Source organism: Lactuca serriola, chromosome 4, assembly GCF_051521515.1.
Source record: "Lactuca serriola cultivar US96UC23 chromosome 4, Lser_US96UC23_V15, whole genome shotgun sequence".
In the NCBI taxonomy this organism is placed as follows: Eukaryota; Viridiplantae; Streptophyta; class Magnoliopsida; order Asterales; family Asteraceae; genus Lactuca; species Lactuca serriola.
Window position 1 is genome coordinate 4635527 of NC_136411.1, and position 14232 is coordinate 4649758.

General features: G+C 36.3%; 2 protein-coding genes across 3 annotated transcripts; both read right to left on the minus strand.

The window, feature by feature from the left end:
* Window positions 1–1076: 1076 nt before the first annotated feature.
* Window positions 1077–6175, minus strand: LOC145100934 (DEAD/DEAH box RNA helicase family protein). The gene is made up of 19 exons (XM_079038076.1): window positions 4636–6175; window positions 4511–4564; window positions 4327–4439; window positions 4037–4249; window positions 3880–3958; window positions 3742–3795; window positions 3576–3650; window positions 3402–3455; window positions 3264–3308; window positions 3088–3182; window positions 2848–2989; window positions 2652–2750; window positions 2466–2521; window positions 2289–2391; window positions 2080–2208; window positions 1825–1994; window positions 1675–1699; window positions 1493–1608; window positions 1077–1405 (listed from the first exon to the last, which is right to left on the minus strand). The coding sequence occupies exons 1-19, from the start codon at window positions 6061–6063 to the stop codon at window positions 1318–1320; spliced, it is 3138 nt and encodes a 1045-aa protein (XP_078894202.1). The 5' UTR covers window positions 6064–6175; the 3' UTR covers window positions 1077–1317.
* A 252-nt stretch (window positions 6176–6427) lies between these two features.
* Window positions 6428–11848, minus strand: LOC145100935 (RUN/FYVE domain protein). Of its 2 annotated transcripts, none has more exons than XM_079038078.1 (6): window positions 10805–11848; window positions 10575–10683; window positions 10367–10487; window positions 9506–10213; window positions 7522–8839; window positions 6428–7255 (listed from the first exon to the last, which is right to left on the minus strand). In XM_079038078.1, exons 1-6 carry the CDS (start codon window positions 10998–11000, stop codon window positions 6831–6833), a joined length of 2877 nt encoding a protein of 958 aa, XP_078894204.1. In that variant the 5' UTR covers window positions 11001–11848; the 3' UTR covers window positions 6428–6830. The 2 variants fall into 2 exon arrangements, with proteins under 2 accessions (XP_078894204.1, XP_078894203.1); XM_079038077.1 differs by having other exon boundaries at window positions 6428–7267; window positions 10805–11847.
* Window positions 11849–14232: the final 2384 nt, after the last annotated feature.

A 14232-nucleotide genomic window follows, 5' to 3' on the forward strand; every position in this document is an offset into this window, starting at 1 on the left:
TCCTGCGAGCTCAACAGAAGATGCAAATGCATGCTAATAAGAAGCGGACTGAACAGGAGTACAAGGAAGGCGATTTGGTCTTTCTCAAGCTCAAACCATATAGACAACAGAGTTTGGCGAAAAGGAGATTCGAAAAATTTGCGGCTAGGTACTATGGTCCTTATACCATCCTAAAGAAGGTCGGAAAGGTGGCCTACAAACTGGACTTGCCCGCTACATCAGCCATACATCCGGTCTTCCACATCTCTCAACTCCGGCCCATTTTTGGAGTTCCTACCCAACCCTCGGAGTTACCACCTCAATTGGATGCCAACTTAGAATTGGTGGTACAGCCCATAGAACTCAAAGGTGTTAGAAGCAAGAAAGAGAACCACAAAGAACTTGAAGTCTTAATACAATGGGAGGGGCTAACTGAAGCAGGAGCAACTTGGGAAGATTTCACCAAATTGGCACAGCAATTCCAAAGTTTTCACCTTGAGGACAAGGTGAAGGTTTGGGCGGCCGGTGTTGATAAGCCCCAAGCCCTGTTGGTCTACCGTAGGAGGTCCCACAAGCCAAGAGGGGTGACCATTACCAAAGCATCTTCCAATTAGCTTGCAGGTAGGGGGAGTGTCACTGATACTTTGTTTGTTAGTCATGTCGTGACCATTATCCCCTGCAGGTTGTCCTTGTTGTTGGGAGGGGGACAACTTTTGGGTCGTATGTAATTCTCTGTCATTTTGGTCCAGGCTGTGAGTATAAGTAGGCCTTATTGCTCTCCTTTATTTTCTAGCTAAGAATTGTGTAAAAAACTTGTTTCTTCTTGGAGATACCCAGATCTCGAAAACTGGGATTATCAATACAAATTCGAATCATTTTAGTCTTTTCTGTGTTTCTTTCATTGTCTCTCAGATAGATCCACCTTGGATCTATCACATATCCCCCAAAATGGGGGAGGGTTAGAGAAGAATGGGGGGAAAATAAAAAATAAGAGTGAGTTGGAGATGCTCTTAGAAGGTAAGAATTTCAGAGCAAAGGTGACGTTACTATCATAAATGCAACTTTGAGAATAGCAGACATAATTATATGTCAAATAGTTTTACAGCAACAAACATGTCTTTATTTTATGAAAGAGAAAGAGAAAGAAAAAGTCCAAGAAGAAAGTAACAAAAGATTTGTATGCTATACATTTGTCATAATCTATAACAGAGCAACTATCTAAAGGGCAAACTCTAGCTACAGGAACAAGACAACAAGGTAAGTGTGTAGACTGTAGATCTATAAACTTAAAAACAAAGACAAAGGGCCAATAATAATATATTCCATGAAGCAAAACATTTAAACGGCAGATTTTCCTGCAGCATCAATCAGTTGTGCTTTTGCCGCTTCCATTATAACATTAAAGTTTGTTTCAATATATCTCCCCCTGAAAAAGAAAAAAAAATCCTTAATTAATGTAGAAATGTCAAAGAAATTGTTAAAAAAAAATGTCGTGACATAATCTGAAGCTTACCAGAAATGAGTTTTAGACCAAGTTGAAGAAGGAAACGATGGACTTGCTATACCATGCATTATCCTAGCAATGGCACGAGGGGTAAATTTGGTGTGTGAGTTGCTCTGTATAAACACCTACAACACCAAAAATCAAGTTATTAAATAAAATAATATAATAAAATATCATTTGAAATGTGTTACCTTGATATCTGCTTTTAAAAACCGGCTGTATAGACACAAATTAGATGTGAGTCAGTAAAATAATAGAATTAGTATAGAAAATGAAAAACTGAATAAGCCATTATTAATTATTATGTATGACTGTATGTGTTTGCAATTTGTAAAGCTGACCTGGCTTGGCCCATTTTATTTGGGATATTATTGTCATTATCTGCATTGAAGTAATCCAAGAGCTTTTTTTGTAAACATGCCGTGTGTTGGGAATTACTGCAACCGTTTCTTCTATCACACGTTTTCACTGCAAAGACTGCAGCATTAAACATCGCGTCTATTTTATGCACCTGTGTCAATTGATATTTACAAATAGTAAGTAAGTAATACAAAAAAATAATAATCATGAAATGAAAACACCACAAATATATTTACCTTGCAACTCTCGACTTCTGATAACCATTCAGCCAGATCTGTTGCCAAGGAACATATATCTTTTGGGAAATTTAAGATTGTGTAACAATAAGCTGGATCCTTGAGTTCATATGTGATTTCTCCCTTGGCCTAAAACAAAACATTAATCTTACAAAAAAAAAAAAAAAAAAAAGGTTCATAAACACATGAAAAAACTAAACCAAACAAACCTTGAAAATGTGCAACTGATTAGAAATGGTAGAAGCTTGAACTCCAATGCTAGATGCCACAGTTGGTATGTCAAACACATATTGTCCATCTTTTATTTCAGACCTGAATCATATTCTATTTTATTAGCGAATTAAAATAAAATGCAAGATTTCATAATGGCCTTACTAAATACTCACTTTTTCAAAATTGCATTGATCACAGTGTCCTTAGCAGCAAGCAATGCTGGAGATGTCTATACATTCATCAACAAAATTGCCAACACATAGATTAACCACAGGCCCCATAAGTCAAGTATAATACTATAATGAAAGTCAAAGGGGAGGGAGTATGATGTGGCATTTAAGTAGGGGACCCACACCCACCATATGAAAATTTACAACACATGTGACACTTGCTTGGGGAAGTAAACCCAAGTACTGCTCTTCAGCTAACTCCAAGCGAGTTAAGATAGTCAGAATCACCTGAAACAATCAAAGTTACACAACACTGTTACTGTTACTGTTACTGTTACTGTAGAATTTGTATTAATTCCATATTAATGAGGTAAAAAGACCAGACCTCTTCTTTCATGTCAAATTTCCGAGATGCTGATTCCTTGACTATTGAGCAAATCCTTCCTTTTGAATGTGAATGTGAATGTGAATCCCCGATGAAAACTTGAGAGAGGAACTTATTTACTGTGTATTCATCTACTCCATCACTGCAGCAAAGACATATCACATATGGTAAAGGTTAAATCTCTTTTTTTACAGAAGAAAACTTATAGAATGTGGATTGGAAAGTGGCAAAATGTTATACCTGTACATGAGACTCCTTAGCTTAAAGTATGTCGTGTCATCGAAAAAGAGATGACAATGAGATAATCGCCCATCACGTCCAGCACGTCCAATTTCCTATAAAGATTAAAATAATTTTTTAAATCAAAATTCTAACTGATTGATATTTGATAAATAGATATATTATATGAAATGAACCTGAACGTATTCTTCCAAGCTTTCAGGCAAACTGTAGTGAATTACCTGTAACAGATAATTATGTGCTTTCAATTTATATATAGATTACACTTTAAAACAAAGAGAAAAAAAAGAATAATAATAAAGATTTGTTCTTACAGCACCAACGTCACTTTTATCAAGCCCCATTCCAAAGGCCACGGTTGCAACAATCTTTTAGACAAGGAGAAAAGAGATTGTGAGAAATAATGAAATATTGGATTTAATCTACTTTCATTAAAATGAAAGGTTTAGAAATTATTAAAAAAAAAAAAACATGAAAGATTTATGTACCACACGTATCTTGTTTAAACAGAACTGCTCTTGTGCACGCCTTCGGTCTTTAGCAGGGATCCCACTATGATAACTCTAATGTCAATTTATTGTTAGTATCATCATACTGAAATCATCAAAATATTATATATGAGATATGTCTAATCACTAATGCCAATCTGTTTACCTTTGCCCGGATATTGTTATCACATAAAACCTTGCTGATTGTATCTGTTTCCCACTGCAATTAAAATTCAGGATCTTTCAATTTTAAATTTTCATTTTAGGTGGTAAAATATGCTGCATACATGACACTGACACATACCTGATATTTGCAGTAAATTATAATGCTTTTAACCTCTGTGTAAGGTGAAGCCTTGAGCAATGTCATAAGATCCTTCATCCTGAATTAATTGACAGATTAGGATCATGAACATCTTTCTTTCTAAAATTGGGATCTAGTAAAAGCATTTTTCACTTGCCTATTTTCACTCAATGATACAGACAGCTGCAAGTTGTCCCTGGTTTGTTCTGTTTGAACAAGATTTGTAGGAGGAATCTCAAGGGAGTGCATCACATCATGCATGGTTTTGGTAGTTGCAGTTGCTGTCATTGCAAGAATGCAGTTTACTCCAAGACTATAACGAAGTATGGATGCTCTAAGCCTCATATATGAAGGCCGGAAATTATGTGACCTGTGTACTTACATTAATGTGATATGGGATAGAAGCTAAATAGTGATGAAATGAAATAAGCAACTACAGCAACTGACCATTCAGAAATACAGTGGGCTTCATCAATCACAACAAGTGAGATGAGTGAAGTTGCAGAAAATATGGATGTAAATTCTGCATTTAGTAATCTCTCTGGAGAAACAAAAAGGACCTGAAACACAAATAGATCAATGTACATGTTCAAAAAGATTTCAACTCAGTAAGAATCATTGATGAACTCACCTTCAAGGCTCCTTCTTGAACCCGCCTAAGTGTTTCTGCACTCTCTTCTAGTGTCTACAACAATCAGGCATGTGAAATTATGAATTGAAATGAAAGATCAGAATGTATATACACAGAGATAATACCTGACTGCTACATAATAAACCACCTGGAATCACTGGTGGGAGCTGTTTGAGTTGATCGAACATAAGTGACACCAATGGACTAATGACAAGTGTCATTCCCTGTAGAACCATAGCAGGCAACTGATAACACAGTGACTTTCCAGCTCCAGTGGGCAAAATCACCATACTTGATTTCCCAGAAAGTATAAATCTAATAGTTTCCAATTGCCCAACCCTAAAAGAATCATACCCATAAGTAAGCTTCAACAACTTGATTAGATTCTCATCAGATGGATCATGTCGAACATTCAGCACAGCCTGCTCAATCACTTCTGAATCAAGTCTCGTTTCAGTCTCTTCATCTTCGTCCAATGGAAAACCTTCTTCTTCACAGAAACTCTGCTCCTCTTCTCCTTCACCTCCACCTTTCCGTTTTCGTTTGATTCTCTTGTACGACTTGCGACTCGAATTATAAGCATTTGGATTCTTTTTTCTAATTCTGTTTGCATACTTCTTGCGTCCTCCATGACCATTGATGTTCAATCTCACAAAGTTCCCTTCATTTACAAGTTTAGGCTTGCTCACCTGCTCCTTGGGATAAACACCGCTCGGAATCAAGTTAGGATGCTTCTTCACAACTTTCCCTGAATCTCTAGCATTAACATCTCGACCTAGGGTTTCATTTACACACGTAGGGTCGGGCGTATTCGGATGTTCCAATCGAGAAGTATAACTCCCAATCAAATTCGGATGCTCCTTCACAATTGTTTCCGAGTCTATGACAGTAGCATCTCCGACTTGTCTTTCACTAACTCCGATTTTGGCTTCCAAACCATGATCAATTCCTTTTTCGGTTGATTCTAAGTTCAAGCAAAGCTTACGGTTCTTATAAATTGACGCGAAGCGTGAGCTACGAGCTAGAAGATTCTCACCCTGACGAATAGTAGCAAACGAATCACCACCGGATGACCGGTGAATTTTAAACGGTAGTTCAGCTGGAAGAATCTCAATGGGACCAATAGTATCCGACGAAGGACAACCGGAGGACCGGTGAATGTTAGATGGTAGCTCAGCTGAAAGAGTCTCAGTCGGAGCAATAGTATCCAACGAATCACCACCGGAGGACCGGCGGGTTTGAAGCGGTGGGTCAACATCAGGAGTACGCATAGCGGATGGAGTGGGGCTTTGAATCGGGTCAGTTCCATCGGTTTTAAGTGTAGATTTCGAAGGCGGGAGCTTAGTCTTCTTGGTGGATGGTTTAATTCTCAAAATTGGCCGGGAGAAACCGGATTTGGTTTTCGATTTGGGGTTTTTTTGTTGGTTACCAGAAAAGAGAAGAGTATGTGGTGCCTGCGGTGGCGGTCGGCGATGGAGAGGAGGCTGATATGGTTGACGAGGAGGCGTTGAGGAGATGTGAGATCCACCGGAGTCTGAATCAGAGTTATCCATCGGATAACGGCGCCGGAAGAAGAGAATAGAGAACTAAATAGATCAGGAGCTCATGTTTTCCCGCCTTGTCTGATTGAGGGAAAATTTTAATTTTTAATTCATGCGCATTAAAATACCGTACACAGGTGAAAACGTACAGTTTTAATATCCATGATGTATGAAATTAATTTTTATCAAAAACCAGATTTTACGCAGGATATATAAATCGATATATGAAATTTGTTTTTTAAATGATTACACCAGTTACATTATATTTATATTCTGTTAACGTGCTTTGAGAAATGACAACAGCAATATACACGACAAAATGGCAAATAAGTTAACGTGATTGAAAATTGACTCATAAGAACAAAAACAAAAGAAATAAAAAATTATTAATACTTTCATCTCAATAAAATTAAAATTACAAAAACAGCCCTGAAACAGAAGAGCAACTACGAAGCACATTCCACATGTACAAACCCAAATAACATATCGGCAACAATCAACAATCGTAGAAAATAAAAAAAAGAATGACAGGGCTTGTTGTTTGTTTTATATGTATACGGATAACACTAATACCCGGATACAAGAATAGAATACTATCGTCAACCTACCAAATTAAACTTTAAACCCACCCTTTACAAATATGCTTACAAGTTACAGTTGCAACAAATGAAGTGGAACCCAAAAAATAAAAATAAAAATAAAAATAAAACCCCAAGGACAGGACAAATGCATGGGAATGTACAGCTTTCACTGCAATAGTGATAGTGATAGCTATTATTTCACATTATTGTGCAGTTGCATTTGGATTCCAGCAACGGAGGTTTTTTACTCTCTCCATTGTCCCGAACCCCAACAATACGGGTTTTCTGCTGCTGATCGATTTTACCTTCAGTGGTGTTGGGGGATTTTGTGGGGTCGGTTTCTGTGTCCTTTTTGTGTCTGGATTTTTGGGATTTTGACGAGCGTTTGGTTGTGTTGCGTGTATGAGAGTCGGGTTCATTGAGATGGGATTTGCGTGTGGGTGTGGCTGGAATGAGTGGCCAAGAAGAGTTGTTGTCTGATGATGTGTCTTGGTTGTCTATGGCTATGGTTGCAGCATTGTGGGCCAGGTTGTGGACTATTGAGCTGCAAAACAGTATCGTGTCTGTTGCTTCTTCTAGTGTCAAGCTTCTTCCTTTGGGTCCTCCTTCCTCTTCAATCAATACTATGGATTCCCCTGCCATTACTAAAACTTAGCATCCATGCCAATTTCCATAATTACAAAAAATAACTTTACTTTAACTTTTTACTTTTGCTTTTTGCTTTTCAGATATGGGCCAAATTCATGTCCAACCAGTACAATAGGATTTATATTTTTTCACCTTCTAAAAAAAATCATTTTTTCCAATTATCCAGTTTTATAAAAGGTTGAAATACACAAAAACACAATATTATGTATAAGATTTTTTTTATAAAAAAATAAACACGTACCAATTACGTTGGTTGTGTGATTAGAAGTCCCAAAGTCCTCAGCAGAGAGCGCAACATCTTCCGGCAATTCTTCTATTGAATTTTGTGAAACATCACATTTTGAAGGAGAATCCAATTCTCCTTCTAAAATCACATCCAATGGAACTTCTGCAGCATCATCATTACAAGAATCAAGAGCTGTATCATCAGCTCCCAAATCTTCAGCTTTCTGAAATCCAACACTCTCTTCTTCATCTTTCAAGATATTAGTCAATAAAGAGTCATTTTCCTCTTCATTGTTTTCTTGAACATCTTTCCCAGATGAATCAAGTGTGCTTGTTCCAAGGCTTGAAGGATGGAAAACATGGCTAGAAGTTCCAGACAATGAGGATCCACTTCTCTGATGCTTTGAGTGTTCGATTTCAGATTTGGTGATGCTTGATTGACGTTGAAAACGGGTATCCGATTGTCTACTTTGACCTTGACCAAAGTCAACAGAAGATGTGGCAGATACACTTCTCATGCTATTTGTAGTGTCTCCTCTAACATAAGAAAAATCATCATACGAAATGCTACTTGCTGAAAAGTTTGTGTTCCGGACAACCACGCCACCTTTTATACTACTTGACCGTTTCAACAGTATCGAAATACCAGCACCTTCTAAAGATTCAACCTTTGAATTTGAAAAGTCAACACTGCCAACATTGACTTGGTTCCCTTCACTTTGACTGTCTTTGACTAAATCATTAGCCATAGCTTGTAGAGATTCCATCACATCCATTTGAGGTTCGATTGTAGTCAACTCGGGTTCAGGCCCTGAAACCACTACTGGGTCAAAGATGGTCAATTCCATGCAATTTTCACAAAGATTTGTGTCGTTTTCTACTTGTCCAATAGGAGGAGAGTACCCACAACCACATTTTGAACAAATTAACATCTCCTTTTGTGTACTGATATCTGAGACATCATCAATTGTTGTTAGAGTTGCAGCAGGATCAAGATCTATGGTATTTCTTGAATTGTCCAAAAATGAATCATTTCCATCATCTTTCTCGATCATAAACACTTCATCATCAACATCAACATCATGATCATCATCATCTTGCACCCTGACATATCCGCTAGTTGCATCATCCTGGCTAGCCTCGTGATCGGGATCATGATCATGATCATGTGCACCACTTATTGCCACCCCAGAACTTGCATTACTACTAGTTGTGACAGAGGAGTTCCTAGATATCACAGGATGATAAGGGGAAGTTGCAATTCCAGCATGAAAAGTTGAACTTGGGACACTCGAGAGAAGGGGTCTGAACATATTTTGTCCTTTTCTATGATCCTACAAACAAACACCAAAATATTCAATAAGTAACACTCAAAACAAAAACAAAACTTATACTTCTATTCGCAAATTGCAGGAAATACAAGCATGTTTTACTCTTTTTACCAACATATGCAATGTTATTAGTTTTTACCCATAAATAGCAACATACCTACATCTTTTTACCAATAATAGCAATATATATCTCATAATAGCAACGTATTTAAGTTTTCAATTAAATTAGATTTTTGGTCCCCGAGTAAAGCATATTTTATTCAATTTTTGTCCCAAAAAGTTTTCTCTTGTAATTTTGGTATTTATCTGAGGTTTTTGTAACATTTTGGTCCCTGTTCCAAGAAATGACTATATTTTAGGACCAAAGTTGCAAAAATCAGCTATACCCAGCGACAAAAAACGTTACAAGAACCTGACATGAGGACCAAAACTGCAAAGAGAACTTTTTGGGACTAAAATTGCAAAAAATCAGCTAGTACATTGCCGTTATAGAATGTACTTATGCATTTAATAATCAGATTATTTAGTTGTCTAAATCAATTTTACACTACCTGAAACAAAACTGATTATCAAAAGGTATAGTAAACCTAGTCTTAACACCCTTATTTGACCTATTATGTTTTAAAGAAATTTTTATGAAATTGATTAAAGAAATAGATAATAACATACCATTTGTCTTAGTGCAAGGTCGAAGGATCTCTTGGGAGCTGAACTAGAAGAAATTGTTCTAATCGGCTTTTTGGAAGGTGAAGCTTTATTATTCTGAAACCCACCGACACCAACTCTTCTAGAATTTGGGCGTCCAACAACTACAAGAACAGACGAAAGCGATTCCATGTCATCCTCAGCAGAAGACCCAACCGAACCTTTACTATGTGAGCTAAACCTATCTCTTTCATGACTATGGGAGGACCCAATGCTTCTAGAAGCAGTAGGCGACATCGATTGTCTGCTACTTCTAGAAGCCGGTGAGGACCCACGTACATACGAAGCCGGTCGATCAGCCAATGAGGTTCTTAGATTCGGTGGGACCTCAGTGGAAAAACCAGGAATGCTGGATTGCCATGCCTTTACTTTTGGTGAAGCTGAATTTCCTCTTATACCCTTTGTAGTCGTTGTGGTGCCATTAGTAGAACCTGTGCTTAATCTTCGTGGAGGAGGGGGTGTGGAAGCCCGTGGGACCGGTTTTCGAGATGGTGGAGGTGATCTATGGCTATGAGCTGGAGGGGTATTATGCCTTAAAGTAGCAGGTGGACTAGCACTGGCTGCTGAAGATGCTCGATGTCTACCTTCATATGTGCTGTTATGAGATCGAGGTGATAGGCTCACGCGATTTGGGCTTGCACTTCCTCTACTACTTCTACGCCCTTTCTCCATCTAAAATATAAATTAAGTCAATAAGCTTAAGAAACAGCATCTTATTTAGAAAGAATATGATTATAGCTCCAAAGATATATATATATATATATATATATATATATATATATATATATATAGAGAGAGAGAGAGAGAGAGAGAGAGATGACTTACTGTTGGTGATCTGGAGATTGATATTGGTTGAGTTCGAGTTCTACCCCTTTGGGTAAGATTAACTTGTGGTGCTTCATCGTCCAATGAGGGAAACAGAGGTGTGTCGGGAGGTGTTATTAACCTTCATTTCATGAAAGAAATCGGTCACAATATAACTAAGAAACTAAACAATTTGGAATTTAGGGTACAAAAACAAATGACTACCAACCATTCATAATCATTCTTCTCATCTTCTGCATGGAGGAGGTCACTGCTTTCTCCTCTAGCAGGAATGTTTATCCCAAGTTTGTAATCTGAAAAATGGCGCAACTTATTGGCTGCACAAAATGCATACAATCAGACTCAGTAACAACTAACAAACATCACTTATCAGTTATCATTACTTTCCTTTTTCAAGGAAATTTGTAATTTAGAAACCAAATAAGCATAAAATATTACCGAAAATGTCTTCAAAATCATCATCTCCCTGAAGCAAGAAGTTATCTCTTTCTCTGTTTTGCACCTCATTAAACAAAGCAAGATCATCGTCTCTCTGTTTCAAAGGTACTCCGCTTTCAAGACTGCGTCCTCTCTTGTGATTATCAGCTCTTGGTTCTCTACCAGGAGAACATCTCATTGCTGGTGAAGGAGGCATTTTGTTGCCACAAAACTTCGTCCTAGGCTACCACAAATATCTTCCCATATAACTCCAATTCCAACAAAATATCTTCAAACCGGACAATGGATGCTGACGAAAACCCTAGAAACTTCCCCGATAAATTCAAGGATGTGATAACTAAGCAAAAAGCTTAACGTAACTCCATCCAGGAGAACAAAATGTGCGCATTGTTTAACATTATGCGAGCTCCCATAAATACAATTTAGCTCGTATAGTGGTTATCCTCATCCCACCAACTCTATACATATCATTGACTTCATAAACCCTAATTTTCAAATTAAAGTATCCCAATAACGTTACGAAGAAAACGAACCCCCAATTGAGCTAGGTCCAAGCAATTCCAACTCAAAAATCCTCTTCCAGCACAGAATTGCAAGTAAAAATATCGTTAACTTACCCGTACCGAAGTCAAAAGTTATGTCGACGAACACTTGTCCAACCAAACCGATTAAACACCAAATTGTAGAGAACCTCAGGTTAGAAACGGAATAATTAGTCGGATCCGGTAGAAAATTGGTGGATCAGGGAAGCTGTCGGTGGAATTAAATCAAAAGAGCAATAAGTATTGAGAAAGAACCCTAATGAAAGAAAGCATGGTCTGTATTCACGTGAAATGAGGTGGAGTATGGAAGGATAAAGTGAAATGTTGAGAGGAATTAGAGAAGAAGGTAGCAGAAGAGGAGCAGGTGTTCATCATCCAACCACTGTAACAACAACAGGCTTTAGTTTCTTTATGGATTCTGATCATCAAGAGATAAAAAAGGTATTTTGCTTTAGTTCTTTCTGCCTCTTGGTTCACCATGTTAGTTGTTCTACTTCTATCGTATCTTTACTTTTAATTTTAGTCAAGTTGTAAAATCATAAATAGATATTTATGTTTTATTTTTATTTTTATTTATCAGTTTATACAACAAACGTAATTTTCACATAAGTTAAATATTATACCCAAATATATAATATTTTAACATTTAGAGAGAGAATGTCAGCGAACCTTATGATTAGGTTAGAAGAAGAAAACAGAATCAGAAAATGTGAAGTGGTTCTTTTAGTTGAAGTTATTATGTTCTTCCCCTATCATTAACTACGACAATAATGTATCTAGACTCTAGAGAAATGCAATCTGTTTGTTCGAGCTAAACAGCCTAATTAAGTCACCCATGTGCATCCAACAAGATACAAGGTTAGGGATAAATGACCATTTATAGACAACTCAAGTTTTAATGTGGAGGAATTATGATCTTTATTATGAATTTATTACATACCATTAAATGTTTATTTCCACTATGATTTGTAAGCATTTTATGTGAAACTTTTGACAAAATATATGTTATTTCTAAGAATAATTTATCATTTTCTATAGGCATAAATTACGGTAAAATCTTAAACATTGCTCTGTAAAATTGTACTATTCAGTTTGTGAGAATATAACAAATTAGTTAAACTAATCATAACGTAATATGTATTTAAAAAAATAAGTATTTTTTTTTTGCAGAATAATCACCAAGTCCAACCAACAAAAAAATAAATTTTGAATTGACATTCACGATTTCATTGTGTTAGCATTTCTTGCACTCGACCAAATAGATTGACTTCGTGTTGGGTTAGCATTTCTTGCATGATAGATTTAAAACTATCAAATATATTAAGTGTCGATTGCATTTTATTATTGATCCCATCAATGTTTTCATCTCTTGTCACAACATGAGTACTTCTATTGTTAACCATTTTTTAAGAAGTCTAAATTGATATATCTAATACGACAATCAAACGTTTAGAAACTACACACTTAGAGTACTACAGTTTAAGACCAAGTACTACATTAAGCGTCTAATTCACTTAAACAAATGTTTTGATATCAACTGAAAGATCTCTCGAAGAAGGTGGTTTTAAAATCAGGTTGTCATCTTGAAATCATAGTTTAATTTTTAAAACATGTGTTGACAAACAATTGGTCACATCTTAGATTTAGTTCAAAACATAGCAACCTCAAACAAAAATAAATATATGATGTTACATTTAATATCATCTTCTAAATATACAAAGTCTCATTTTATCTCTAACCTGAGCGACATGTCAAAATATATTGGAAGATATGAGAATTCCTTGTGTGAAGACCTAAGGTCAACTTTTTCAAGAGCAAATGATGATGGTGATCGTCCATGCTCAAAGTTAGACCACAAATAATTTAAAATCAACATATAATCTCAATACCTTTTATGGTAGCTTTGTTAATATATATATATATATATATATATATATATATATATATATATATATATATATAGAGAGAGAGAGAGAGAGAGTGTGTGTGTGTGTGTGTGTGTTAGGTTCAAATGATTCTACTATCTATTAGGGACGAGCATAAGCGGGTACCCACCTCATTTGACGAAAACCGGAATCGGCGGTTCCTAGAAAGTTAGAATCGGAACCGGAACCGCTCTAGGCGGTTCTTAAATTTTTGGAACCAGTCCCGGAACCGGCGGTTCCGTTTCCGTGAGCAGGTAACCCGGTTACATTAATTTTGTTAACTTTTGTTGATAAAACCGCAACTTAGTTCGATCCAAATCGAATCAATTCGAATCAGACTAATATATTCTAAACCGGTGTAAGTAACACACACATATTTATATGAAATACTAATATATATATATATATATATATATATATATATATATATATATATATATATATATAAAAACCGGTTTCGGCGGGTACCCAGCGGGTAGCGGTTCCGAAAAAATGAGAATTGGAACCGGAACCGCTTAAGGCGGTTCCATAACTTTAGGAACCGGAACCGGAACCGCTTAAAGCAATTCCAGTTCCAGAACCGGCAGTTCTGAGGCGGTTCCGGTTCCAAAAGCGGGTACCTGCTTTCCGATGCTCATCCCTACTATCTATTGTGTGCTTGTAGGATTGATTCTGGACCAATCATTTTAGTTATTTTAAGAAAGTAATTAATGCATATTAAATGTTGAAGTTTTAATTAATGCTCATTATATCTTTAACATGTAATATGCATTAATTAATTTCTTAAAATAACTAAAATGATTGGTCCAGAATCAATCCTACAAGCACACAATAAATAGTTAGAACACAATAACCTAACCCTATATATATATATATATATATATATATATATATATATATATATATATATATATATATATATAAGAAAACATGACAGTATCGCCAATTTCAAAACATTAGA

What these genes read in the sequence shown, in the direction of transcription:
- LOC145100934 (XM_079038076.1), bottom strand. Translation starts at nt 6,063, where the DNA reads ATGGATAACTCTGATTCAGACTCCGGTGGATCTCACATCTCCTCAACG. An exon ending in GTTTATTATGTAGCAGTCAG is followed by an intron (nt 4,565 to 4,635) that starts GTATTATCTCTG and finishes TGATTGTTGTAG; the next exon opens with ACACTAGAAGAGAGTGCAGA. An exon ending in CTAAGGAGTCTCATGTACAG is followed by an intron (nt 2,990 to 3,087) that starts GTATAACATTTT and finishes TCTTTGCTGCAG; the next exon opens with TGATGGAGTAGATGAATACA.
- LOC145100935 (XM_079038077.1), bottom strand. Translation starts at nt 11,000, where the DNA reads ATGCCTCCTTCACCAGCAATGAGATGTTCTCCTGGTAGAGAACCAAGA. An exon ending in GAGAAGAATGATTATGAATG is followed by an intron (nt 10,488 to 10,574) that starts GTTGGTAGTCAT and finishes CATGAAATGAAG; the next exon opens with GTTAATAACACCTCCCGACA. An exon ending in CAATCTCCAGATCACCAACA is followed by an intron (nt 10,214 to 10,366) that starts GTAAGTCATCTC and finishes TTTATATTTTAG; the next exon opens with ATGGAGAAAGGGCGTAGAAG.